This window comes from Anopheles stephensi, chromosome 3 (genome assembly GCF_013141755.1).
Source record: "Anopheles stephensi strain Indian chromosome 3, UCI_ANSTEP_V1.0, whole genome shotgun sequence".
NCBI lineage: Eukaryota > Metazoa > Arthropoda > Insecta > Diptera > Culicidae > Anopheles > Anopheles stephensi.
In genome coordinates, this window is record NC_050203.1 from 74,994,176 (window position 1) to 75,018,321 (window position 24,146).

Sequence of the window (24,146 nt, forward strand, 5' to 3'; positions counted from 1 at the left end):
CGTCTTCCCGGGCGGGTCGTTATCAGTGATTGCGTGTGTGTGTGTCTAGATTTACACCTTCCGAAGAATGGATTTGTGCAAGTGGGATTGGTGGTTTGTGAGATAGAATTAGGTAAAAGGGAGTCAATAAATGGAGTCGGAGAATTCGGAAACAGGTGAAAACAACTACCCGGTAAGCAGCTACTTTCCTGTAAACAAACCCAGTTCCGCTCATCACACAAGAATGCGAAACGCTATGTTTTTGCTTCCGTTTTCTTGCTGTGGGTTCCCTTCAATGGATGGAGGAGCAAGTTGTGCTAAAATTAGATCTATCGTCCGGTGTGCTTGTTATGATGTTGGCTTTATCGGAGGGGGGAATATTCAGAAATGATATATCCATCGAGGTGTTTGTTTATGTGTTGGCTACTCCTACGCACACATTGTTAAATGCTTTTTGATGAGTTCCTTGCCTAGAAAATGAAAAGGAAGTTTCAAACGTTGGTGGTTAGCTGTCAAAACTAAGTATAGCAAACATGACAGATTTTCCTCTTAAAACGTCAAAAGTTCCGTTAAATTAAGTTTCAATTTTTAACGACCAATCTCGGCTCCAACTTCATGAAGCGACACGTCCACCTTGATGGATTGTCATAAGTCAAGCTACGTTAGCCACGTTACAATGCAGATTACCAGCAGCAGCAATCTATCAATCAAAGCAAGAGACACCAGATTTCTTTCAGAACTTACAGATACATTAGCACCAGAAGAACATATTTTCGTAATGCGAACGACGGGAGAGGAGACCCACAGTCGCCACAGTTCAAACCGCAGTGTCGTCATACTGTCGCGGCACGTGCTCTGGCCCATCTTGGGGAAGAAACAAAATCTCCTCCATAATCCCGAATCATTCTCGACCAAACTGAGGATGAGGATGCGAACGCACCGTTGACCACGAAACGCGTTATGGCTTGATGTCACGTGCATCACGTTGCGTTAAGATTTATGGAACCGAAAACCACTTATTTTGCCCCAGTTTCTCACCCTTCCAAATTGCATCATATGAATAGTTGAGGAATAGACGTGCGATGAAGAGATCATAATATTTTATTGATTTAGTTTTGTTGATGCTTCCTGATGAGTTCACCATGGACAAAGTGGTTCCTTCCGGAACACCAAACACCAACAAGTACTAAACGATCCCAAGGGACGATAGTACCGTACGGTGCAGTTCCAGTAATAATAGGCTCCAGGAATAGGAATAGGCTATTAAACAACTCAAAACCCTCCAACCCCAGTGTAGCCCGGGAGACAATGCATCCATTCTCCTGATTGAAATACCGACAGCCATCACGCATCGGGCAGATGACGCATTCTCTACCACGCTACAGTACGCAATATATCGTGTCACGAATCGTTAATTACCTACCCGCCCCGATCGATCGAGACAATGTCAATCCTAGTCGGGAAGAGGGCGGGGGATCCTCTTTTGCCGAACCGAACACACGATAACAACAATAAATTCACCAATTTGACGCGACCTGTACGAAACTTCCGTTCCGTGCGTCGATCACATCCGTTTAACACTCTCGCTTGAGGAGTTTGTCGGCGCCTAAAGCGCTCAAGCCAAGCACCACTTCGTTTCATTTTTTTCATCCCATCTTGGGAGAATGTTACGATCACCTGCGATCGGTCATAAACACAGACACCGAGGCATAGAGGCAACAGGGCAGTCAGACATGGTGTGTTTGGGAATGGAATACTTAATCGGTTGTCGAAGTGTTATACGCCCGGTGACTACTAAGCAGTCTCCATATGTCATCACCAGCTGAGAGTCAAACTTCGGACGGCGCTTCGACGAACTTGGCTTCTCGAAACAAAAAAGATAGAAGGTGGCGGTGCTATTAATTACCGAAAAAACTGCCAAATATAAACACACGCGGGGCACAAGTCCATAAAAGGGGATCTGAAAACCGAACTCTTTATTAGCTGCAGATATGGGGGGAGACCCTGAGGCTGAAGTGAATTTGAGGTACGAAACGGAAGCAGAGGGCGATAAATCAGTAGCAGCTCATTCGAATTACGATCGAAGGAGATTTGCTTAATCTGGCTCGCTGTCGTTGACATTGATCGTACGAGAAATTTATGTGACATAGAAGAGGCTGCTGGATTTCATTCCAACTGGAGCTCATTGTCTGTTAGATAGATCATTCGATCGTTATCTGTTGTTCTAGTCATTGTGTTGGGGAATTTAATTTGGATGAATCATCGAAGTAATTACTCATCTAAACACACAAAGTATTCCCTCGCCACCAAGAATCCCCAATGGCAATGACTTCCTCTAAAGACCCTCAGAAATTCTGCCCATTTCTCCCATTAGACAGCTGCAGCTTTATAGAGAACCAAGCTCCGTCAACAACTTTCCCAATCTCGGAATGCAAAACTTCACGCAAGTGTGCCGTTAAACCCGCACACTCTCTCGTAATCTCCCACGATGATCGCCCACGTCACATTTCCGTGCTCGTCGCAAGAAATTCTCTGCCCAGCCGAGGGACCTGACACTCCAAAACAAGTGTCACCAAACGCGGAAATTGCTTCCCGATGGATATGGAGGCCCCCGCCCCCTGCAGGAGTTTCGCCAACTTCGGCCCTAAGCTAGCTCCCTAAAGCGGAGTGTCCCCACGGGTTCGCAGTTAATTACACCCTTCTGGTTGGGTCGTCGGCGAATTGGTATATATTTTTAACCGACCAAAAGAACCGAAAGAACCGTTTGTGTGTGCTGCAGAACGCTAGAGAATCGGGAACCGGTACTAAACTGCAGTGAGACGCGTGGTTCTTCTAAAAATGCATCCACCCATTGCGCTGCGTACGAACGCGTGCTCGTGGGAAAACCGGCTGCACCGGCGACCAACGGTTTGCCATATAGTGTGACCCATTCGGTTTGGGTTGGCCTGTTTTTATGTTGGTTGTGGTGACAAATGTTTGGTGTGGTGCGTTTGTGTGGTGCAGCTGCGAAAACAATTTTGCTTGAGTGAGATGTTTTCAACATTTACTCTGAGGGAAAATATATAAAACAAAATTATAAAAGGGAAGATTGAAAAATATATGATAATTTGATATGAAAAAAGAATTGAAATTATATAAAATAATAAGGATACATTATACGTCAACAATATATAGCAAAGCTTCAGAACAAAACAATAACTAAAAAAATATATTTAATCGGTGAGGCACGAGCGGAATGCCACTAATGTATAGTTTGCAGGGTTTTTCGATTCAGATAGGAATCAATTCGTATTTTTTTATCCTTTCTAAAGACCTTCTTGGCTTAAGCTCATAGTATGTTTAGCGGCTATATAAACTTAATTAATGTCACGTAATCAATTCAGTTCATGATTTGTTAGTCATTATGGGAATAATAAAACGGATGAAATTTGATACCAGTTCTATCGCGTTGTACAAGTTTAAATAAGTAAATTTAATTAATTTAAATATTCTAATTGATTCTTTGTGGGCGGCCCGGTGGTAAAGGCGACAACGGCGCCGGTGTTCACACGGCACGAGGGTCGGGGTTCAAATCCCATGCGGGCCGTTCCAACCGAAGAGAAGACTAACTATCCAGCTAAGCGATTTCATTGCATCCAGTAAGCCAGAAATGGCAAGCATGACCTTAAAAGGTCGTTGGGCCAAAGAAGAAGAAAAATTAATTCGATTTATTTACTGTCCCTTCTGGATCTAAATTTTCTACTAACACGCAAGTGACGTAGCAGAGCCAATTTATTGTACGGTTCAGTCGTTGGATTGTAATATCAATATGTTTTTGGAACTGGCATATAGGGATGAAGAAAAATTAAACTGTTTATTGAAAAGATTGTTGAACTTTTTTTGTAATATTTGGAGGCCTTTTTATAATCCCCTGTTAATGATAATTTGCGTTCTTTTCAAAATAGCAGCTATATTGATTCCATTGAGTTAAGTACTGCAGACATTTGGAACCAGTATGGTCCAATCTAGCGAGGATTACGGATCAAATTTCGTTTAACGCCACTCTTTTTAAATCATCGCTGCGATTGTTGTTGAGCAATTTTTGAGCTAGTTATTCTTTGAGAGTTCTATTGTTACTTAAAATGTGTTAATTTTGCTTCATCAATGCTAAATCAATTCTAAACTAGCCCTGATTTAACAAAATATACAATGCAACGATATTTCAATCCATAGGCTGTGCTAATTGCATACATTTAGGCGTTTTACAGTAGACCCCAACGAAAGACATCGAAAACAGAGGACCCAGTTTATATCAGTTTTTCTCACTGAGAATTATTTAAAGACTTTCCTTAAGCTTTTTTTTTCTCACAAAGCTAAAACTCATTCCAATGTTAAAAAGATGAAGAGTATCCACAACCAGAAAACCCCTGCCTATTCGATCAATACACGATCGAGTGCACTGATTTGCCGGAAACACCGCGGCGAGGCGCAACACCTAGCAGCGCTCCAAGCGCCAAGGGGGAATAATCGGGTCGGGTCGGCCATGGAGCAGGGTGGTGCGAACTCTCTTAGTCGACCCGCGTCTACGCTGGCGGGGTACACGGTACCGCTCCGTCAGTCTATTCCGGTCGCTGTTCTAGCATGGACGAGCGATAATCGCAGTAGCATTAGAGCAGCAGTCGCTGTTGCTCGCACCAATTCGTGGACCGTGCGTGCGTGCAGTCGTGCCGCGTGCTTAGAGAGCTCCCAGTGACGCGCATTCTCGCCGTGCCGATAGTGCTGAAAAGAGGCGCAAAAGCCGTAGCTGCGAGAGAAACCGGGGGGGGAAAATTTACACACGAAAAAGGTGATTTCAAGTGGAAGTGATCCGTGATTTTTTTCACTTCTCTGTTTTGTGTGCGTTTTTGTGAGGTTTATGTTAAGAGAGGAAGAAACAAAACGGTCCATATAAAAGATCGATCGTTCGATTGGAAATTGCAACATCTGAAGCTAAGGTGAGATTGTGCGTGATCGGTCGTTTAGTGCGAAGCTGAAACTTGTCCTGTCCAAAATCGCATTTTAAACAAAATCCCAAAGCCAGTTGGTCTGGGAGAACTGTGTTGCAAGTGCTGTGAGTGAGTGGACTAAAATCGTTCATAAATCAAATCCAATACCCAAGACGCCAGAACCAAAAATAGAGCCAATCCCCAATGCCGGCGAATCGCTTTCCCCATCGATCACTATCGGAATTTCGCTCAAGATCGGCTAATCACCAATTGTTTGGACCGTCTGTTGCGAGAGTCCGTGGCCGTTTTATTGGATTACGATTCGGTGTAAACAGCGGTACCGCGCGTGAAATTGAAACGTTACAGAACGTTTCTTGATCCGAATCAAATGGTTCGGTGTGTCGGTAGGATTTTTTTGTAAAGTGAGTAATCAAAAACGTGACCTTGTAATAAGTTTTGAAACAAATTGAATGCAACGGTTCGGTGTGAATTTCCATTCCCTTTCATCTACCTCATCAAACGTGGCTTGTTAGCTGATAATGGCGATAAGCGACCAGTTGAACAAAGACTGCGAGGCTTGATTATCTCTTCGGCGGCCATTATCGTCCACCATCTTTGATAGGCCACCGTTGTTTGTTTACCTCTTTAAAGCTGCCCTATCTACAAGTAAGTGTAATATTTTGGAGGGATTTCCCTTTGCAAAATTAGCTCCAACAACGGTCTGACCGTCGCGTGTTTTGCCGATGCCGATGACTTTAAACGAAATCGATTGACATACACGCGTTAGCACGCTACCTGTCAACCTTGCCAATATGGGACCGATTGTCTTCTCAATGACAAATTGCTGCGCTGCGGTGCCCCAAATGTCAACAGTTACCTTGTACTCCGTCCAAACCATTCAACACCCGGGAAGCTCTTAAAATTAACGCCACGAAACAATTATTTCCATGTCGAATGTTGGGCCAGATTATTGGCTACAAAGTTAGAGGTCTTAAATAGGCGTGCGTGTTTGTCGCGCGCTGGGACCAAAAACGCTAATTCCAAGTTCGTGCGGTTTTCGAGAAATCTTATCCAATTGGTGAGTTCATTTGCGGTTTGTTTTTTTGTGGAAAGCCGTAATGATTGACAAATTGTTGGTGGCCAAGGCACGCAATGTCCTCAAGGAAATCTTCGCTCGTTGGCACCGACTCCTTGGACAACTAGTTCCACTAAAAGCGCATTGTTTGCGACATCATCAGCGAAGCTGTAAGGTTTCCCACAACGAACGCGATTTACATCACGCGGGATTGAAAATAAATTCATCCCAAACGGACAGGTGCGTTCGCGACCTCGACGGTTGAGAAGCCGCAACCGCAAACAAACTATTATGAAATATTCCGCAGCTCTCGCTCCCAGCACTCTCCCACAGAAGCTCCACAGTAGATCAACCGCAGAAATGTAGATCAACTGTCAATCGGCAGCATCAGCTCCCTCTACCTATCGGGACCGTTTCGGGTCGAAACCGGGCACTCCAACCGGGGTTAAAGACTATGTTTGCTCTATTTTAATGGCCTCCAAGACTGCTCACATGCTGTCTGTCGCATTCAAGAAGCAACGCCTAATGAAAGCTTCTATAAATAATTCTCCACTTGGGCGATGGAAGTGATCGTGATCGACGACGTGGCGCATAGAATCCCCATCCGGATGTACAGAGCAAAGATGTCGAAGATGTGACGCCATATTTTTTTCTCTCTTTTCGCTCTTAAAGAGGACCATCAACAAAACAGTATCGGTCCTCCCGAAGATCCATTAGTCGCGTGCCGAAGGTGTCGGCCAACATTCAACTTAAGTCACCTTTCACACAGCGGGCGATGCCCTCGCGTATGCCGCCCGGTTTGCCGGGACACATCTGTTTCGACTCTATCGACACCGAGCAGTTGACCGTAATTGATTATCTGCTCGGAACCAAACGATCCAGATATTCCAGGCCGTACGGTGCGTACGGTGAGAATGTTATTCTAATTGAAAGCAGCTACGCAAGAGAAATTAAATGTCAGCGCAGAACGCGCCGTGCCTGAGAACTGTTTTGTGTCATTAGTGCAGCTTGTATAAACATTAGGAGGGCTGTATGTTTTTTAAATACAACGAGAGAGAGAGAGTGGGATAGAAGAAGAATACACCAACCCCCAAGAGGATGGTTTAAATTAATTATTGTCTACGCCAGACAAATTAGGAACTGGAAAAGAGATTATTTCGTAAGTGTTGTGCGCTTGTTGGCTAGTGCTCCACCTCAGAACATTGGAGAATTCTTGGAGGATGGAAAAAATCCATGCCCCCTTATGTCCCTATGTGACTTCTCATATAAATAATAACCACCAGCTGGATCGCTCTATCAACTTCACTTCTTTCCCTGCTTATCAATTTTCAGAACTCGTAACGGCAACAAGCGAACCAAACAAACGCGTGCCGCCAATGTCGCGGACTCGGAAGTCGGATCAGCAAACGACAAAGCGCCTTTTCGCGGTCGTTATCTCGTGCAGTGGAACCTGTAGGCAATAGCGCATGCGATTTGTCGAGCACGGGACGCATCTGTTGACCACCCAGACCGAGGGAGCTGTCGCCCGTTCTTAGAAGTTTCACGAGAGGGTTACTGAACGCCCTCGAGAACGTGACATGCGGTAGAGATGTAAACGGATCGTTAAACCTTCCCCGGAACTGAGCTGTCTTCCTTGCTAGATAGAACGTTGGCTATCTAAGGGCGGCATGAGTGAGGATCCTTGATAGACCGGCCAAACAAAGCGTCCCATTTATTCTTCACAGAATTCTTAACAAGTGCTTAGGATACAGGGGTGGAATACCTCAAAAAAAAGCAACTCAGTTGAAGCTTATCAACTGCTAAATGCCATTTTGCTGAGACCTATCAACCTTATTATTCCTTATTGGTTTTCGGGATAATCACCAGACGCAAAAGTAGGCTGTGACCTACCTACAAACAGACCAGCACACTACGATGATGCCATAATGAACTGTCAACTGCGTACTACCGTAAACAGCCTGTTGCTATAAAAAGAAATCCAGTGCCAATGTGATTGAGCGAAACTAATGCCAGCGGTAGACTTCTTGTCTCTGATACATCCAAAGAAACAACAAAGCAAACACCCCCCCACACCACCAAACATGACCGACTCACGCAAACCACCCGCGAAGGTTGTTCCAGTTCATCGGGGGAAACTTCAAACCTCAAACGCCATCACCATGGCCGATACCTGCCAGCGAGCCTGGATCGAAAGTGATAGACACCGGAGCCAGCCAGAATCGGAACGGGAACCATTCCTTACCACCGGCAGTGGTTCGGAAGCGAGCGAAACGTCCAGCCTCGAATGCGAACAGTTGTGTACGGGGACACGCGCGCGGGAAAAGAAAAAGGCGCGCATTTTCTCCATCGATCTTGAGCGAGGGCTCGGTGGTGGGCGATGTGATAGGGCCGCCGAACCTGGAACACCGTCGGGTTCGGTCGGTTCAACCGGGACGAGCAGTGTCGGGGGGAGCAGCAGTAACGATGATTCTCACAGCGATGCCAAACTAGTCGATAAGCTGCGAAAGGTGAACCGCCGGAAGCGGAAACAGCGGCCAGCGAGCAGGACGGCGAAGTTGCTCCAGTTGTGTCAGTGCTGTCCTTGGACCGTGCCATGGAGTCTGCTGATTGTCAGTGCCCTGCAGGTAAGTTTTGAATCCAATTTTTTTTTTCTGATGGACGGGTTCTCCCCCCCGGGTGGGTCTTTGTTTCCTTGAGCGTTAAATTAGTTTATTATTGGAAAGTGTATTTCACGCTGTGGAAGGTTATGGCAGATAGGCAATCATGGATCTAATCTTACAAAAGTGACAAGCCTGGATAGTGCGAACGACAAGCCCGATATTAGGATAGCCCAAAAGATCTCCTTGCCCTAGGAATTGCATACCGTCCTTGTTATACGTTTTTTGGGGTGATACTCCTGAAAGTATGCAATATTGCGTCATAAGCTAGTTAAAACCTTTTTCAAGTCACATGAACAGCTATTGCTCTTTAACAATACCTCAATCAGGGTGGATTCTTCCTTAAGCGAAATCCATCAGTCCAACCTTTTCGCTTGCTAGCCTTTCCCGACTTCCGTACAAACTTCCGAACCCCAATCCCCCAATCAATCAACCTGCAATGGTCTTGCCCACCAAACACACAATGAAGACAGTATATCGCTGGTCCATTCCTATCACATTTCGCACATATGTACATGCGAACCTGCGTCCCCGGTCGTACGAGCTGTATCGATTTTTCTTGAGCCGATATTTTTTTCCTTGATCCTGAATCTCTTTCTCCGTACGCCACTTGTCGCTCGGTCCCGGTCAAATGGTTTCACTTTCTTCTGAGCAGCTGCACTGCGTACTACAGCGGGAAGAAAGAACATTAACCTAGAAAGACAAGGAAGCTCGTGTCTCGCACGAGGACACGCATTCCGCACTTCATTGCGTACGAACTGGAGGAAGAATGCGAGAAGGAGCAAAAAATCGATGTGAAAATTTCACACCCAGAGAGGCTGCCAAGGGTGTGGCCCTGAGGCGCAGTACAGGGATGCTGTGGATGGACGTGTTTACGACCGGGAACCCTTCCTAGACTCTCGGGCACCAGCCAACAAAGTCTGATAGATTGTGTAGAATACGGTTAACAAGCTAAGATAAATGAGTCATTAGAGTCATCGGGGAACTAATAATGGACGATTTTTGTTTTTGGACGAGTGTCATTGATGTAACTTGAGCTATTCCCTGGTTCGTGTTAGCAACTAAGCCTCAATTAGCATCTATTTTCTTCCGATTTCGCCTCGAACTTGATCCACGGAATGACATAATCCAGTATCGAACGATACCGATTAGACCTTGCCCTTCGGGTCACCATCTTATCTTCCCAAGGGAGGGTCAACTTCCCATTGGCTCATTAACGCTGAGATTTACGTCGGAACGTTGGTCCCTCCCGCCGTCCGAGATGCTCAGTGCCATTAATTTATTTAATTTGTTACGCTTGCACAACTGCTGGCCGGAGGATGCACTGGCAGCGTGCATTGTGTTCAGTCAAGCAGAATGGATCAAGCGGCGTCACCCTGATGCCGGAGATACCAACGGAACAATCACCTTTGTTTGGGAGCGGTGATTTTCTGTTACAAATGAGGTCTCATCAGGAAGTTTCTAGTCTACAATTAGATGGGAATTCCACCCATTTGAAGTGCATCCGAGGAAGATACACACAAAAAAAAACTGCTTTGTCAATATTATTCCAAAAAACCGTACGATGTTGCAAACAGGAGTAAAGTAAATATTTTTGTTCCGTGCTACTGATAAAGCATAAACGTATCCTAAGCAGTTGCTCAAACAGAATAAAAAAATACGTCCATCATCTTGCGCCCCTGCCAGGATAACATCTTTTCTTAATGCTTCTTTTCAATGGAAGATCCCGATAGATTCCATTCCCTTCCCTAGCTATCAGGCACAGACTTCAACCGGTGAAGTCCACAATGTCCCCCGTCCAAAATCAAACACTTCAAGCGGGTCGGTAAAGGCATGGGACACATCCCCTAGCACGTGTCTATCGCGTCTTGACGTTGCCCTAACCTCATCAATGTTGATTTCCCTTTCCGAATCTTATCATCATGCAGCAGGGGTTGGCAATTTTGATATTTTCGAAGCCTTATTAGAGTTACCAAGCTTCAAAAAAATTTTTCTAAGAAAAAAGAACTCCATTTTTTTTTTTTGCTGATCATGAAGGACGGACTGGCCTATTGCTTGGAGCTCCATTTTAAAACATTTTAAAAATTATTTATTTATAGTAAGGCTGTAAAAAATATTCAATAAGACTTTTCAAGGTTTTTAGGTAAAAATCCTTTGCTTACTTCTAAACAAATAAACCGCTGCACAATATATCGAGTCTCTTCTCTCTTCTAAGCCTAAAGACTTCTCTTAGGTCATGCTTACCATTTCTGGCTCACTAGACTTGATAATACCACGTAGTTGGATAGTCAGTTCTCACTACGGGGAGGCGATCTGGATGGGATTTGAACCACGATCCTGTCGTATGAATACCGGCGCCTTTGTCGCTACTACCATTAGGCCGCTCGGGTCACTTCTTCCTCTGCCTCTCCCTTGACACTAAAACCTCGAGAGGTCTCGGCCTGCCATTTCTGGCTTTCTGTGACTTAATGTTACCCGTTGCTGCTGATAGTCAGTACTGCGTACGGGGAGTCGATCTGGATGGGAATTGAATCGCGGCCCTGTCGTGTGAAGACTGGCACCGCTGTCGCCTTGACCACTGGACCGACTTTAAGGGGCTTACCTTTACAAGAAAATCCTTTAAGCTTTTAGCATTAATTTTTTTTAGGTAATTTTGTTTAAATTTTTGTTTTTTTAAGTATTATTCTCGATTATTTCACAACAGGGAATAGAACTGCCCAACAGGCTTTAAGGAATAATTAGTTCTAATTGTCCTTGAACAGCTCAATCTTCTATTCGTCAATTGAAATAGTTTGAGTTGAATAAAACAATAGATTGAAAATATAAAACTCTCACGAATCAAGTTGAAGCGGTTGCCATCCCCTGACCATCTGAACGACCTCGCTGTCACCCCAGCACGAAACATAATTATGGATGGCTAACGCTGCGCGCCCCAAAGACAATGATTGAATAAAATTGCAATAAAATGCAGACTTAAGGCTTTTTTTTTGCATCCATTTGCAGCATAATCTCCACACGGAGCGATCGATCGACTGCTGTGAGCGTCGTCCCTCTCTTCTGCCGGTATTAAATTCCGTTTTTGGGCAAAGAATGACGCTCGGAGTCACTGGCTAGCCTCCACGCCTGGTGATTGATGACATGATGTCCACCGAGATTGTCACGTGCAGTGCGGCTGCTCGGCTAGAACCACAATCCTTGTAAGGGAACCTATAACCTCGTACCCTAAACTAACTATAAAGGGGGGAGGTTGGGCCTGTTCAATCTGGTCTCGAAGGAAATCGCAAATTCCAGCGCGCTGCTGGTCAGCAGCAGCTTTTCATGTGCATCGACCAAGGTTTCGGGGTGTGCAGTTGCACACGTTGCAGCCGGAATGTAAACAAAGGCCGTGCCGTCAAACGGAAAAATCCAATATTTACCCAACGCTTCGTAACGCCAGCCCACTGCCAGTGGGTCACGGGTGTAAGCAAATCGGGAACAACTCTATCGATTGTTTACGGGCGCACGTTGCACCGTGGTCCGGTGCGCGATTGATTCCGTTCGGTGACAACTTCCAATCAGCGTTCCGGCCGACCGTCGGCAAAATAGTTGTAGTTACGCACCGACCTCACACAACTCGGTGCCAATCGCATCAAATCGCGCAGAGATTAAGGAGCGCTTTTGTAACGCTGAACGTGAATGTCCATTATGTTCCGTCCGGACAATCGATGGTCCCTTTGTTCTGGTAGCGCGTGTCCCTGGACGTGTCGATGGATGCGTGTATGGCTTCCGTGCCGTGGATGGAAAGCCACCAAACTGCACCATCATTGCGCTCTGATTTTTCGATTTTTCTGTGTCACCAGGTTCGTTCTTTGAACCTGCTATTGCAACTATGGTAGAGCGAGGCTCTTTAGAACTGATTGGGGTTAGCCCTAATGTGTGCCATGTGTTGGCGAACTTCAAGGGACACACACACACACCAAACCTCGCGAGTCAAACGGTATTGGAGGCTTCAGGCGTAATTAGTGTGCCCTGTGCTTACCCAATATCTAGGCCAATCAGGCGAAAAATGTCTCACTTTTCCATTGGCCCCAATCGTGTTGACCGAAAGACCTGGTGTAAAGCTATGCTTTGCAATGTAGAACCAGGCTTATGGATAATCACTGAGCTTGAACGCAACGCCACACGCACTCTCTCTCTCTCTCTCCCTCTCCCCGATCATATTACACGTATGGAAAATAGTGGCGAAGGAAAACTAAAATAATAAAATGCTCGTAACATCCCAAACCCAACAAATGGCCCTTCCGGCTTTTCCGTCATCGTGTGATTTTCCACCAAGAAATTTGATACGAAAATGTTGGCATGGCATGGTATGGATTGTTTCATCGTTCCCTTTTTTTCGTTTACGATCACACCCACTGACGTGGTGGTCGTAAATGTAAATCAAACTACACCACCCAACTTCAAGAACCCCGGAGAGAAAACCGTTCGTTGGGTCCTTTGGAGCATCTTCAAGATTTATGCGCTCGCAGCTCGTGGCCTCCAACGTACGGTGTAGAATTCTGCTCATATTTTTAATTCTACACTACACACACACGGCAAAGAAATTAACGACTTTTGGGGCCGGTATCGGTCTAGCCGTTGGCGGACACTTGCGGGCAGGCTGGGTTCCGTTTTGAATGTAAATCTTCAACACGCACTTGGATGAAAATAGATTCACTTTTACGGGTCTTTTCGGTGTTTTGTTTGAAATGCAATCATTTAAGGGAAGGAGTTTGAGCTGCACGATTGTAGGTTGACTCAGAATTCTCCAACATTTTTCCCTCAACATACCTTTAATTCAATCCTACGCTAGCTCCTGATTATCGTCTCGGTACTGAAAATCATCATCAACAATTATTCATAACGCACTCGATTCACTTTCGCTTCTTTCGTTTCGTTTTCTCCCACCCATTTAGATCGCCATCTTTACTTACAATAACGATGCCATTAACCAGCAACTCATCTTCTCACCCGTGAAGCAGTACGAGGTAACATAAGCTTCTATGGTAGCATTTCGATCAGCTCGACGGCGGTTAGTGATGAAATATTTAAAAAACCAACACTCCTTCCTCGACAGGTTTGGCGCTTCGTAACGTACACCTTTCTTCACGCGGGAAATGTACATCTTGTGCTTAATATCATCATACAGGTTAGTAAGGAATGATTGGATTGGTTTACTAGGCAGTACACGGCTTAAGAGAACAAACAAAAGCCTAGAAAATATGATTGAGAGCTAAACACAGCTATTTGGACATCAAATTGCATAACTTTAGGCGCTTTCAATACAACCAAATTTTTATGCAGGACGAAGCAATTGTCAAAAATGTTTTTAACGCTTTATGCTGCGCGGGCTGATATACAGTTTCGGATCTTCTTAATCCTTTGTATTTATTTTTATATTGAATATTATGGTTTGAACAGCGCATCTGCTGGCATATTATAAGTTAACAAAAAATAGCAAAAATTAACAAGGCATTTCCTCCCTGTTACTTGCCTTATCCCGGGCATGCTCGGCTAAAATTTCGGATCTTCTTAATCACTTTATAAATAAGATATTATTTTAAAAATAAAGGTAAAAGACTCGAGAAGGCCCCCCCCCCTGACAAAATTTGTTAGGCGCTGTAGGATTTACGCCTAAAGGTATGCAATCCGCAGTACACGTTGCGAGAGCTTCACAGTGAGCTTTCAGTGTGCTTTCAGTGTGGTCAAAATTGGTTGAAGAAAGTCGAATAAAATATTGTTATTATTTGATTAAAATCCCCTCTCCGCTAACCCTACCATTCATTTTGGGTTACAGGAGCTTCGTACTAGTTTTCAGTCGCACTAGGGGTGAACAATCGGGCCTAAAACATGCACGGCGTTCTCGGACGGTAACGGAACAGTAATTCGTTGAATACTTGTTACTTTGCATTGATATTCAGCAAAGGAGGAAACATAAGAATATCATAATCTCAAACCACTTGTTAAAATGTATTGTATCAAGTTCTACTCGCTGTCTATTACAGTATTAAGTATTAAGGTACAGTAACAGTATTAAGGAACAATGCACAATGTTTACATCAAATGGGTTTTGACCATACAGAAATTCCACTGTACAACAAAAATGACAGGCCACAGTGCTACACACAAAAGATTCTAGGGGGGGCCTTCTCGAGTCTTTTACCAAAATAAATATTGCATACCTACAGGGGTGTCATTCCATGATCATAGCAAAAAATCAGCCAACAAAAATAATTTAATCACCCTTAAGGGTTAACCGTGATCGAATTGCTATTAAAAGAAATCCAAATATTAAAAGCGCCAAAATGTATGCAATTTGCACAACAACATTCAACTCACCTGTTTCTCCATCGGTTGCTTTCCTCCCCCCTGACAGATTCTCGTAGCATTTCCACTGGAAACGGAACAAGGTCACGGGAAGGTGCTGCTCGTCTACTTTGCCGGTACGCTGGCCGGTGCTTTAGGTGCTTCCGTCTTTGAGCCTACCCTGATGGTTGGTGCATCCGCCGGTGTGTACTGCTTGCTCATGAGTCACATACCACATATCATCATGGTAAGTTCCAAACGTCAACCCCATATGGCACAGCTTTTATGTGACCTCAATTCTTTCGCCCTGTCGTGGTAGAACTTCCGCACGCTGTCCTACCGCTACTATCGACTCATTGCCGTGCTGATGCTGTGCATTAGCGACGTCATGTACTCCATCCGTCACTGCCTTACCAAAGGAAATCTGCAGCCCCGTATCGGTGTGGCGGCTCACATAAGCGGTGCCCTCTGTGGACTGTTGATAGGTTTCGTCGTCTATCGGTCAAAGGTGGCACCGGACACCACCAAAGAGGTTGCAGTGTTTCGCGCTCTGCGATACCTAGCGTCGGTATTGCTGCTGGCGTGGCTGGGCTGTACCGTGCTCTACAACCTCGACCGAAGCCATGTGATTCAGATCCTCTAGCCATCTAGTGTGTCAAGATAGTCAAAATGTAAGTTAAGTTTCGAAACGCCCAATGATCTACGCAAAACCAATTTGTACAGTAACGCGTGAGAGTAAGACCAAACAACGTTTTTTTTTATGACATATTTATACGACGCTAGCTGTGTGTTTATTCGATTTACATCCGAATCCCGGAGTATGCTTGCAAAGTACGACAGTAAGACAAACCACTTAGTGATATGTGTGTGACCTAAAATACCTGTATCCTGTAAAAAAAAAAAACCTCCTCCGGAAGAGATATCCAAGACAGAGATCGCGTGCGGCGCGACTTCCGGGAATCGAATAACACTTCCGTTGGCGCGGCTTAAAATGTAAGCCTTCCCTGGCCCCTGCATACCACCGACCGGTATCGTGCTCGAGAAGGACTCTAGTGTTGCGAAATTGGAAATGGATTACAAGCTCAGCCCTTTAACCTGCAGTTGTCTGCTCGATTGTTCTAATGCTACTACATCCACTCCACACGTGATATGGTTTACGTCTACCGCCGTCCAACTCGGACAGCGCATCATATCAGTATGGACTGGCTTACAACTATAGATTAATATCACGAAAATCACAGTAACTCTCGGTCACTCTGTAACGCATTCAACCGTTGGTTCCCGTTCACACCTTGGACGCACTCATACGTACCCTCGTACACTCCTATACACTTACACATTAGCCGTACCTATGAACACCCGTGCACACATACATTCCCTAAGCCTACGCCCGACGATCGACCATAGCGAAGCATGCTTACCGCCGCCTCCGACAATCCAGAGGCGTACAGTGCACCCCAACCTCGGTACATTTACACTCCAGACAGGGTCCGGACAGCTCCGATATGATCCGTCCAACTCGGTACATACGCCCGTAGATGTTGCATCCGGCCAGCTTCAGAATGCCCACCGTATCCTTCACCTTCGACTTCATGGTAATCTCCGCCGTACCTTCGGAGTGATGTTGCTTCAGCTTGTTAATGTCCACCGGGTTAACTACGTACGAGTCAACGTTAACGCCAGGCGTACCACCGGCAATCACCTGATACGGATCGGTACGATGCTCGGGAGCACCACCCGAGTAGCCCGTGTATCGATCCAGCTCGTTCTGGGTCTCCTGATCTGATTCCTGAGGCTGGTTGATAGGTTTCGTGTGGAAGCCCGGATTGAGGAACGGAAGATCAAGGAGAGATGGTCGGTACAGTGTTTTCGTGTCGTTTTTAGCACTCTCCACCTTCAGCGTTACTGTTCCATCGTGTAGCTCCTCATCCGAGGGTGGCTTCACATCCCCGAGGGAAGCCTCCAAACCAACTGTTGGGTCGTAAACGGCGGTCAATCGAGAAGGTAGTGTCTTGAAGGGTGGAATTCCATCACCAAGCGATCCAGACGGTGTGACTCCGCCAGTAGAATTCCTCAGCTTGTTCTCATTAATTGGATCTTCCTCGCGGAGCAGATAGTTGAGCATGTTCTCCAGACTAAACATTCCACTCGGTTCTGGTTCGTGTTCTGGGGTGGTGTGACCGGTCGCTGGTTTTGTTGCCTCCGATACAGGTTCCTCCGAGTGATGTACCGATACGGGGAAGTTTAGCTCAAAGCCGGTAAAGTTGGGTTTGGATGGTGTTGTGCGCTGTGTTGGTGCGTGTTCCTCCGACACTGAGGATAGGTAGTTGGTGTCGGTCGTTATCGATATGATTTGCTTCTCAAAGTCATCGGATCCCTCGCTTGGATCTTCGAGCATGTCCTCCAGGGAGGTGTTTTTCGATTGCAGGGTCGATAGGAGCTTCTCCTTGTCCTCGATGAGAGACATCAATGGAGGTGCCGGTTCCGTACGTATTACATCAATGAAAGGATTCGATGGGGTGGCTACAAGAGAAGAGGTATTAGAACTCAAGAGTATTGATAGGTGGCAGAAGACTCACCTCCATAGGAACTGGTTGGCGTGGCGTTATATGGTAACTTCGCATGATGATCGTCCGTCACCTCGATCGGGAACGGTGTAGTAGCGTAACTCTCATAATAGAACTCATCCTTTATCGGCTCCTTTGGTACGAATCCACCTGAAAGAGGCAACCGAACAGCGTTACAATCGAATCTACATTTTTAGGACCAAGAGAACCTCATCCTCTTAACACACACCTTCCGTTTTTGTTGGAGGAGAGAACCCACTCATATCCGTACCGTCGATGCGGAACAGTGGATTATCGGTGCTTGCCTGCAGCTTGTCCAGCTTCGCTCCACCGTACGCCAACTCCTTATGGTTCGTGTAGTAAACGTTCTTCTCCGGATATCCAACCCCATACTTATCGTACACCGGCACATACGTACCTTCCTGCGGTACCTCGTACTTCGTGGGGATAAACTTCTTCAGCTCATTCTTGAACAGATCCTGCTTCTGTGGATGCTCCGAGTACTTGTGAATCGTGTCCGTATCATAGTCATAGTCCATCTCATCCACCGTATCATACTTATCGCGTATAACCTTCGTATTGTAGTACCCGTTCTTTGCATCCACATCGTAGCTCTCCGTCAGAGCCGGGTAGTTGATCGCAGGATCGTACGAATATTCGTACTCCGCGATGGGTTTTCCCGGTGCTTTGTACGTCAAACCTGGATGAAGAATTTCATGCTCATTGCTCATTCCATAACTGGTCGGCGCTTCATAAGGATCGTTCACGATCGGATAGTTATTGGGATGGTTCTTGAAGTACGTATACGTCGGCGGTATAACCTTTGCCGGCTTTGGAGGTTCGTTCTTCTTCACCGCATCTGCCGGCAGGAACGGTATGATCTTCAGGTTCGGTAAGCTGGGCGGTAGCGTTGGCTCATCATAATCCATCCCGATGTCCGATTCCAAAATCGAAGGAATATTGCTCACCTTGTGGAAGCCACTGATCGGGATCGGTTTCGGTGTGACGGGCCGGTACTCGGTGCGATTTTTCTGTCCCTGTTTGCCGGAATCGTTCTTCGTAGCGTCGAAGATGTTCGAGAGTCCGCTTAGGAGTACCGATAAGAGATTGTTCTCCTTCAACGGGTTCGGTGGACGAGTCACGACCGGAGTTGTTAGTTTGGTTGGTGCGATCGATGTGGTCGGTTCCGTGGTAGCAACTGTATCATTACTCTCCACAACGAATTCTTCCGTTCGCAGTGCCTCGTGTGTCGTATCCGTGTACGAGTTGACAGTCGTATCGGTTACCTCCGTGGATGTTTCAGCAGCTTCATCCTCCTGCATCGTGGACGTTTCAGAAGGAACGGGAGTTGAAGTCATCATTGTCGACTCCTCACTCTCGCTCATCCTCTGTGTACTAGTGCTGATCTCCTCCGTTAGTCGATCGGTAGTCTCCCTCAAAACGGTCGTCGTATCCGTTACAATCGTTGAAGTAACGTCAGCCTCCGTCGTAACAGCTGTAGTAAGATCGTTCATGAAAGCGGTCGACTCGGTCGCTTCCGTCGTCGTGGTGGCCATCTTGGAGAGCACTGTCGTCGGTATCTTTTCCGGTTCGAAGCCAACAAATTTATTGTTCGGTCGCTTTATCGCAATGGTGGTGGTGGTGGTTAGTGGTTCGGTAGCCGTTACCTTTGTTACCTTTTCTATTTTAGCATTCAGCGAGTTTATGATGGTTTCTACCGTATGTTTGTCAACCAGTTGATCGATTTTTATAACCACATCGACAGGCGTTGAGCTGATGATGCTCGGTTGTGGGGTTGTTTGTACTATTTTCTCCGATACTACCTGCCGTTTCGTTGATGGTGGTGGTGGCGTCGTTGTGACCTTGAGGGTTTCTGTAGATGTCTTAGGTGATGTCGAAGCGGAAGTCGTAGAGATCTTCTCTGTGGTCTTAATAGATTCAGCCTTTAGAGAAGAGCTTGAAGATGGAGATAATGCTTCCTTCTTCAATGGAGTTACTGTGGTTGGTGGTTGAATTGTACTGATGTCTTCTGAAGAATCCTCCTGAGATGTAATGACAGTACTTGGTGTAACAGTAGTCGGGATCTTAGTCGTAGTCGTTGGAGGTTCTGTAGTTGTACGCTTTGTAGTAGTAGTTCGTGGAGTCGGAGTAGTAGTAGGAGCAGCTGTAGTAGTAGTGGTAGTTGTAGTTGGAGCGACTGTAGTAGTAGTGGAAGTTGTAGTTGGAGCTGCAGTAGTAGTGGTAGTAGTAGTTGGGGCAGCTGTAGTAGTAGTTGTAGTGGTCGTCGTGGTAGTAGTAGTAGTAGCTGGTCTCGTCTGAGCAGTAGTCGTAACTCTCTCCGTTGTTTTAACCGTATTAGGAGCCATCGTTGTTGCAGTCGGTACCGGCTTCGGCGTTGTTGTCCTTTCCGCGCTAGTCGTTGGAACAGTCAATTCAACCGTTTCCGTCTTCTCCTCATAAACATCCGTCGTAGGCAGATTCTTCAGCGTCGTGTCCGACAACGAGTTCGACACCTCTGTCGGATTTTCCTTCAGCAACGAATCCGACTCAAGATTCTGAAAGTCCGGTTCATTCACCAACAAAGTCGGTATCTTCGGCAACGGTTTAAACATAATCGGAACAGGTGGAATTGGTTTCCGTACCGGGAAATTAAAGTCCGGCTTTTCAATGTAAATTGCTTGCGGTTCCTGAATGATCTCCACCTTTACCGTCTGCAGCTCGGGCGGTGCCTCCGTCGAGGTAAGCGTACTTCCGTCCGACCCGGCAGTGGTGCTCAGCAGCAGCTCATCCTCTCCAGCATCATCGATAAAGTCAAGCCCGGCACGCAACAGATCGAGAAAACTTTTCTCCGACGTTGTACTGATGGAGCTCGCCTCAGTGACGGGCACTTCAACGGGCTGGGTCGCATTCTTCGGCTCCTCCTTCGGTGCGTCCGGGTCCGGTCCGAAGAGGATCGAGAAAAAGTCAAACGATTCTTCCTCATCCTCCATTTTGCGTCCGAAGGGTTTCTGTTCACCGTGCTCTGTGTAAGACAATGGTAAAAAGTGGATACATTTTAACATCCAACCATCTCGCACCTTAAAGCCCTCCTGAAGATACTTACTGCAATCGTACCGCACCGCACAGCACTCTCCACGCGGTACTCGTGGCGTACAGCCCTTGATGGCCGGTGCACACTTCTTCGGCGTACACTTTCGCTGGCCTCTTATGCAGTAGCACACTTCACACGGGTCTTCCGACTTCATCTTCTCCCCGTCCGGGTAGGTGTGCCCTCCGGACATACATCCATTGCTCCGGTAGCCTCTTCGCTCCGACATACGTTGATAGTGTTTGTTATTGATCCGCCGGACATGATTCGCCGATTCGGTGGACAGCTCGGTGGCACCGGTTTTGATAGGAGTTTTACCCGTACAATCGTAACGGATTGGACAGCAGGCAGAATCGACAAACACTGGAGCGCATTTTTGATTGGCCAGAGCGCATTTCGGTTTTACACACTGCTGTCGTCCGTTGATGCAGTAACAGTAAGAGCAGAGCGTCGAGCTGACCATCGCCGATCCCGATTTGTACACCGTTCCATTCACGATACAAGCTGCAACAAAAAGAAGAACCAGCGAAGAAGCTAAGTAAAAAGGGACAAAAAAGTAGAATATAATACCAGCACGAACCTCCATTATCCTCAACCTCTTCGTCATCCGATCGTCTCAGGTACGAGTTAGGATTCTCCAACCGTTCCTGAGCCGCCTTTTCGTAATAATCCAAAAAGTGTAGCTTCTTCCGATCGCCATTATTCTTCACCGCCAAATTCAGCTTCGAGCACTGCAGATACGGACAGCAGGAACCGGCCTTATGCACCAAAATGCATCCTCTCGGTGGTGGAATCGGTTGTTCTGTAAAGGGAGAGAGAGAGCGAGAGTGATCGTTAAAATCGACGCTTGCTTTGCGCCTAGCAGGTATGCAATACGCACCCGGGCACACTTTCAGCGCGCAGATCAGCGTTTTCTCCGTGCATTTGCACATCAGGCACGGTTCTTTCGTCGGTACGATTGAGCCCTCCATAAAGTGGGTCCCATTGTAGTAGCAACTCGATTCTGGAAGCAGAAGAAGATTGCAATCAAAATTTACATTATTTATTGTAGCTGTGTGAACAGATAATCGTAGCGAAAGCTCATGTTCGATGAGTTATGTTCGTGCTATAAAAATGTTTTTCTTCTTTCGAACATCGCGTGAGCATTTTTTTTTTTTCTTTCGCTCACAACAATTTTTTGTAATCGGACACAAAAATAATGGCCTTTTATAGATCACCTCATTATCGCAAACTCCCGTTAGCGTTCGACGGGAGTTTGCTTCGCGTTTCTTTTGCCACTTTCGCGCATCATTAAGTGACACCCGACAGCATCATAAATATTTCGAACTACACACACATATGGAGACACCTTAGACACAAAAAAAAGGTTCTGATCAACCGACAAACATTAGATAAAGCAAATAAAAAACCAAACACCCTCCCTGCTAGATCTACGCCCGGTTATTGACATCCAACGGTGGAGGATTAAAAAGTAGCAGCAAAAAACTTGCGCCAAATGTCACTGAGGAAGAAAGGCCAGTTAATGAAATGCGTCTCGCACACCAGAGAACCACCGGTTGAGATCACCAGCGCCGTCACCATCATTATGATGGTGACACATTTTTTGGTTCCTTCTTGTCCACCTGATTGTATACATATTTTCGCCATTATATCAGCAGACGCAAACATTTCTCTCGTTCCTCCTCCTTTTGACCATGGAACATTCCGATGCGTATTTTTGATTTCGGAGTAAGAAACTGTAAGAAAATATCAGATGCTGATTTCTAAGCCTTACTCTAACCTATGCCTGGAATCAGTACAGCGAACAGCAGCGCTGCATAATGAAGCAGCTCCATCTGGGACGGGGAAGGAACAAAACGAAATCATTTCTAACCGATCGCCTTCGGAATTGGATCTTCCGCTAATGATTGAAAAATGTTCGTTTATCGAACCGTGGGTATTTCTCACTTTGTTACGGCTTCCCTCTTTAATCCCCCAAAACTGTTCGATCTTGTGTATTACCAGCCGGGCGGGGAGGAGGCCAACAATCAAACGCTGCGCCGCTAAGCCGCTTTCCAAAAAATGCAAAAGAATCGATAAAATCAACACCAGCACAATGGGGAATTGAAATCTCCGCAGGAAACGAACCCGCCGGCTTGTAACGCACACACACTCACACACAAAACATTGACCTGCTCTGAAGCCGGTTTCGGTTCGCCCTCCGCCTTCTCCGGCCAGCCAGTAGCGTCCAATGAGGGTCAAACCTCGTACGCGCGAAAGTAGTCCATGATCAAGGCCTCTCCGAAGACTTGAAGTTCAGCACGGAGATTTTTTTACGTCACACACCACGAACCAGTTCATCGAACTGCAGAAAAACACCACCCGGGGGTGGTGAAGTTCTCAGGCCACCAATTGCAAAGCCTGCTAAGGTCTGGAGGAAGTAATTGGTGAGGAGATTCTTCTTGCCCGTCTTGTGATCGCTGCCAGTGGAAATGTTGCACGTAACCCATATTTACCCCATCGTACGCGACACTGACACCAAGCAGTTGGGTTAGGGCTCCGAAAGCCGCCGTGACTAATTTGCCCACTCATCGCGCCCTGCCGTGTCCTAGATTTCCTGTGAATACCTCCCAATCGTTCTTCGGCGGACGTGCGCCGCACGGCGGAATCGGTTTCTCCTTCGGTGCTTCACTTTCTTCATTACTGCGGCAAGTGTTTGTGTTTGGTTTGTTGCCCCTTTTTTGCTTACTATGCCATTCTTGACGCCCTTTCCCGGGGGATCGGTTTTCTCCTACTTCACTTTTAGTCTGAATTCCTGCCCGTAGTGAGCTTGACAACTAGGCGGCGCAGAGAATCAATTCTCTCTACCGGGCTGGCAGAAAGCAAAGAACTGCTAAATAGGTCCCAACATGAGGAAGGCGTGACATTCCCTCAAACACAATAGCTCCAGTAGGCGCCCGGTAAAGCTGACGTACTTTTAGCTGACGGACATTAGAGACGACGCGTTGTTGCTGTGGTTTTATTTTTATTTTCGGACCACAAAAAAGGCCTCCTGTCAAAGCGAATAATTGATGCTGTTAGGGAAGGCGAAAGTCTCTCCCGGGTTTTTTTTTGCGCACGCTCGAAGACCTCAATTTAATCGCACGGTATAAAATAGGATAACAGGGTCGCTGCTGGCTTGTTCCCATTTATCGCTCGTTTATCTAAATTATTTTGTTTGATTTGTATGCGTGTGTGTGTGTGTGTGGCAGTAGAATGAGATGTATACTTAGCACTGTGGTCTGACAGTTAAAAGCAACTGACGTGCGCTGTCAAACAGAGCTCACGAATGATGGATGCTATAATAACTTCAAACGGTTGCTATAAATATTAATAGATTCCAATTTAATTTACCGTATGGTTGGTGGGGCCATAAAGCTTCCCCCGCGGGTTTGATGTTCTGAACACGCGGCTATAAATGTTTCATTACATCTAATCGTTTTTTAGCATCTAACTATGCGTCCGGCGATGCGG

General features: G+C 46.2%; 2 protein-coding genes across 10 annotated transcripts in view; one reads left to right on the plus strand and one right to left on the minus strand.

The window, feature by feature from the left end:
• Positions 1 to 15,771, plus strand: LOC118510760 (rhomboid-related protein 2). Of its 9 annotated transcripts, none has more exons than XM_036053010.1 (7): positions 1 to 172; positions 6,693 to 6,926; positions 7,351 to 8,642; positions 13,610 to 13,681; positions 13,771 to 13,842; positions 15,070 to 15,246; positions 15,319 to 15,771. In XM_036053010.1, the coding sequence occupies exons 3-7, from the start codon at positions 8,025 to 8,027 to the stop codon at positions 15,640 to 15,642; spliced, it is 1,263 nt and encodes a 420-aa protein (XP_035908903.1). In that variant the 5' UTR covers positions 1 to 172; positions 6,693 to 6,926; positions 7,351 to 8,024; the 3' UTR covers positions 15,643 to 15,771. The 9 variants fall into 9 exon arrangements, with proteins under 9 accessions (XP_035908903.1, XP_035908901.1, XP_035908906.1 ...); XM_036053005.1 differs by lacking the exon at positions 1 to 172 and adding an exon at positions 4,498 to 4,952; XM_036053007.1 differs by lacking the exon at positions 1 to 172 and adding an exon at positions 4,498 to 4,952 and having other exon boundaries at positions 6,693 to 6,917.
• Positions 15,765 to 24,146, minus strand: part of LOC118510759 — a 14,804-nt gene continuing 6,422 nt past the window's right edge. The window contains exons 2-7 of the mRNA XM_036053003.1: positions 21,535 to 21,657; positions 21,235 to 21,456; positions 20,670 to 21,158; positions 17,796 to 20,588; positions 17,579 to 17,716; positions 15,765 to 17,522 (exon numbers count right to left, since the gene is read on the minus strand). Coding sequence (XP_035908896.1) covers positions 16,417 to 17,522; positions 17,579 to 17,716; positions 17,796 to 20,588; positions 20,670 to 21,158; positions 21,235 to 21,456; positions 21,535 to 21,657 — 4,871 coding nt within the window. The 3' untranslated portion in view covers positions 15,765 to 16,416. The remainder of the gene's footprint in view (positions 17,523 to 17,578; positions 17,717 to 17,795; positions 20,589 to 20,669; positions 21,159 to 21,234; positions 21,457 to 21,534; positions 21,658 to 24,146) is intronic.

What these genes read in the sequence shown, in the direction of transcription:
- LOC118510760 (XM_036053010.1), top strand. Translation starts at nt 8,025, where the DNA reads ATGCCAGCGGTAGACTTCTTGTCTCTGATACATCCAAAGAAACAACAA. An exon ending in TGATTGTCAGTGCCCTGCAG is followed by an intron (nt 8,643 to 13,609) that starts GTAAGTTTTGAA and finishes CCACCCATTTAG; the next exon opens with ATCGCCATCTTTACTTACAA. An exon ending in CACCCGTGAAGCAGTACGAG is followed by an intron (nt 13,682 to 13,770) that starts GTAACATAAGCT and finishes CTTCCTCGACAG; the next exon opens with GTTTGGCGCTTCGTAACGTA.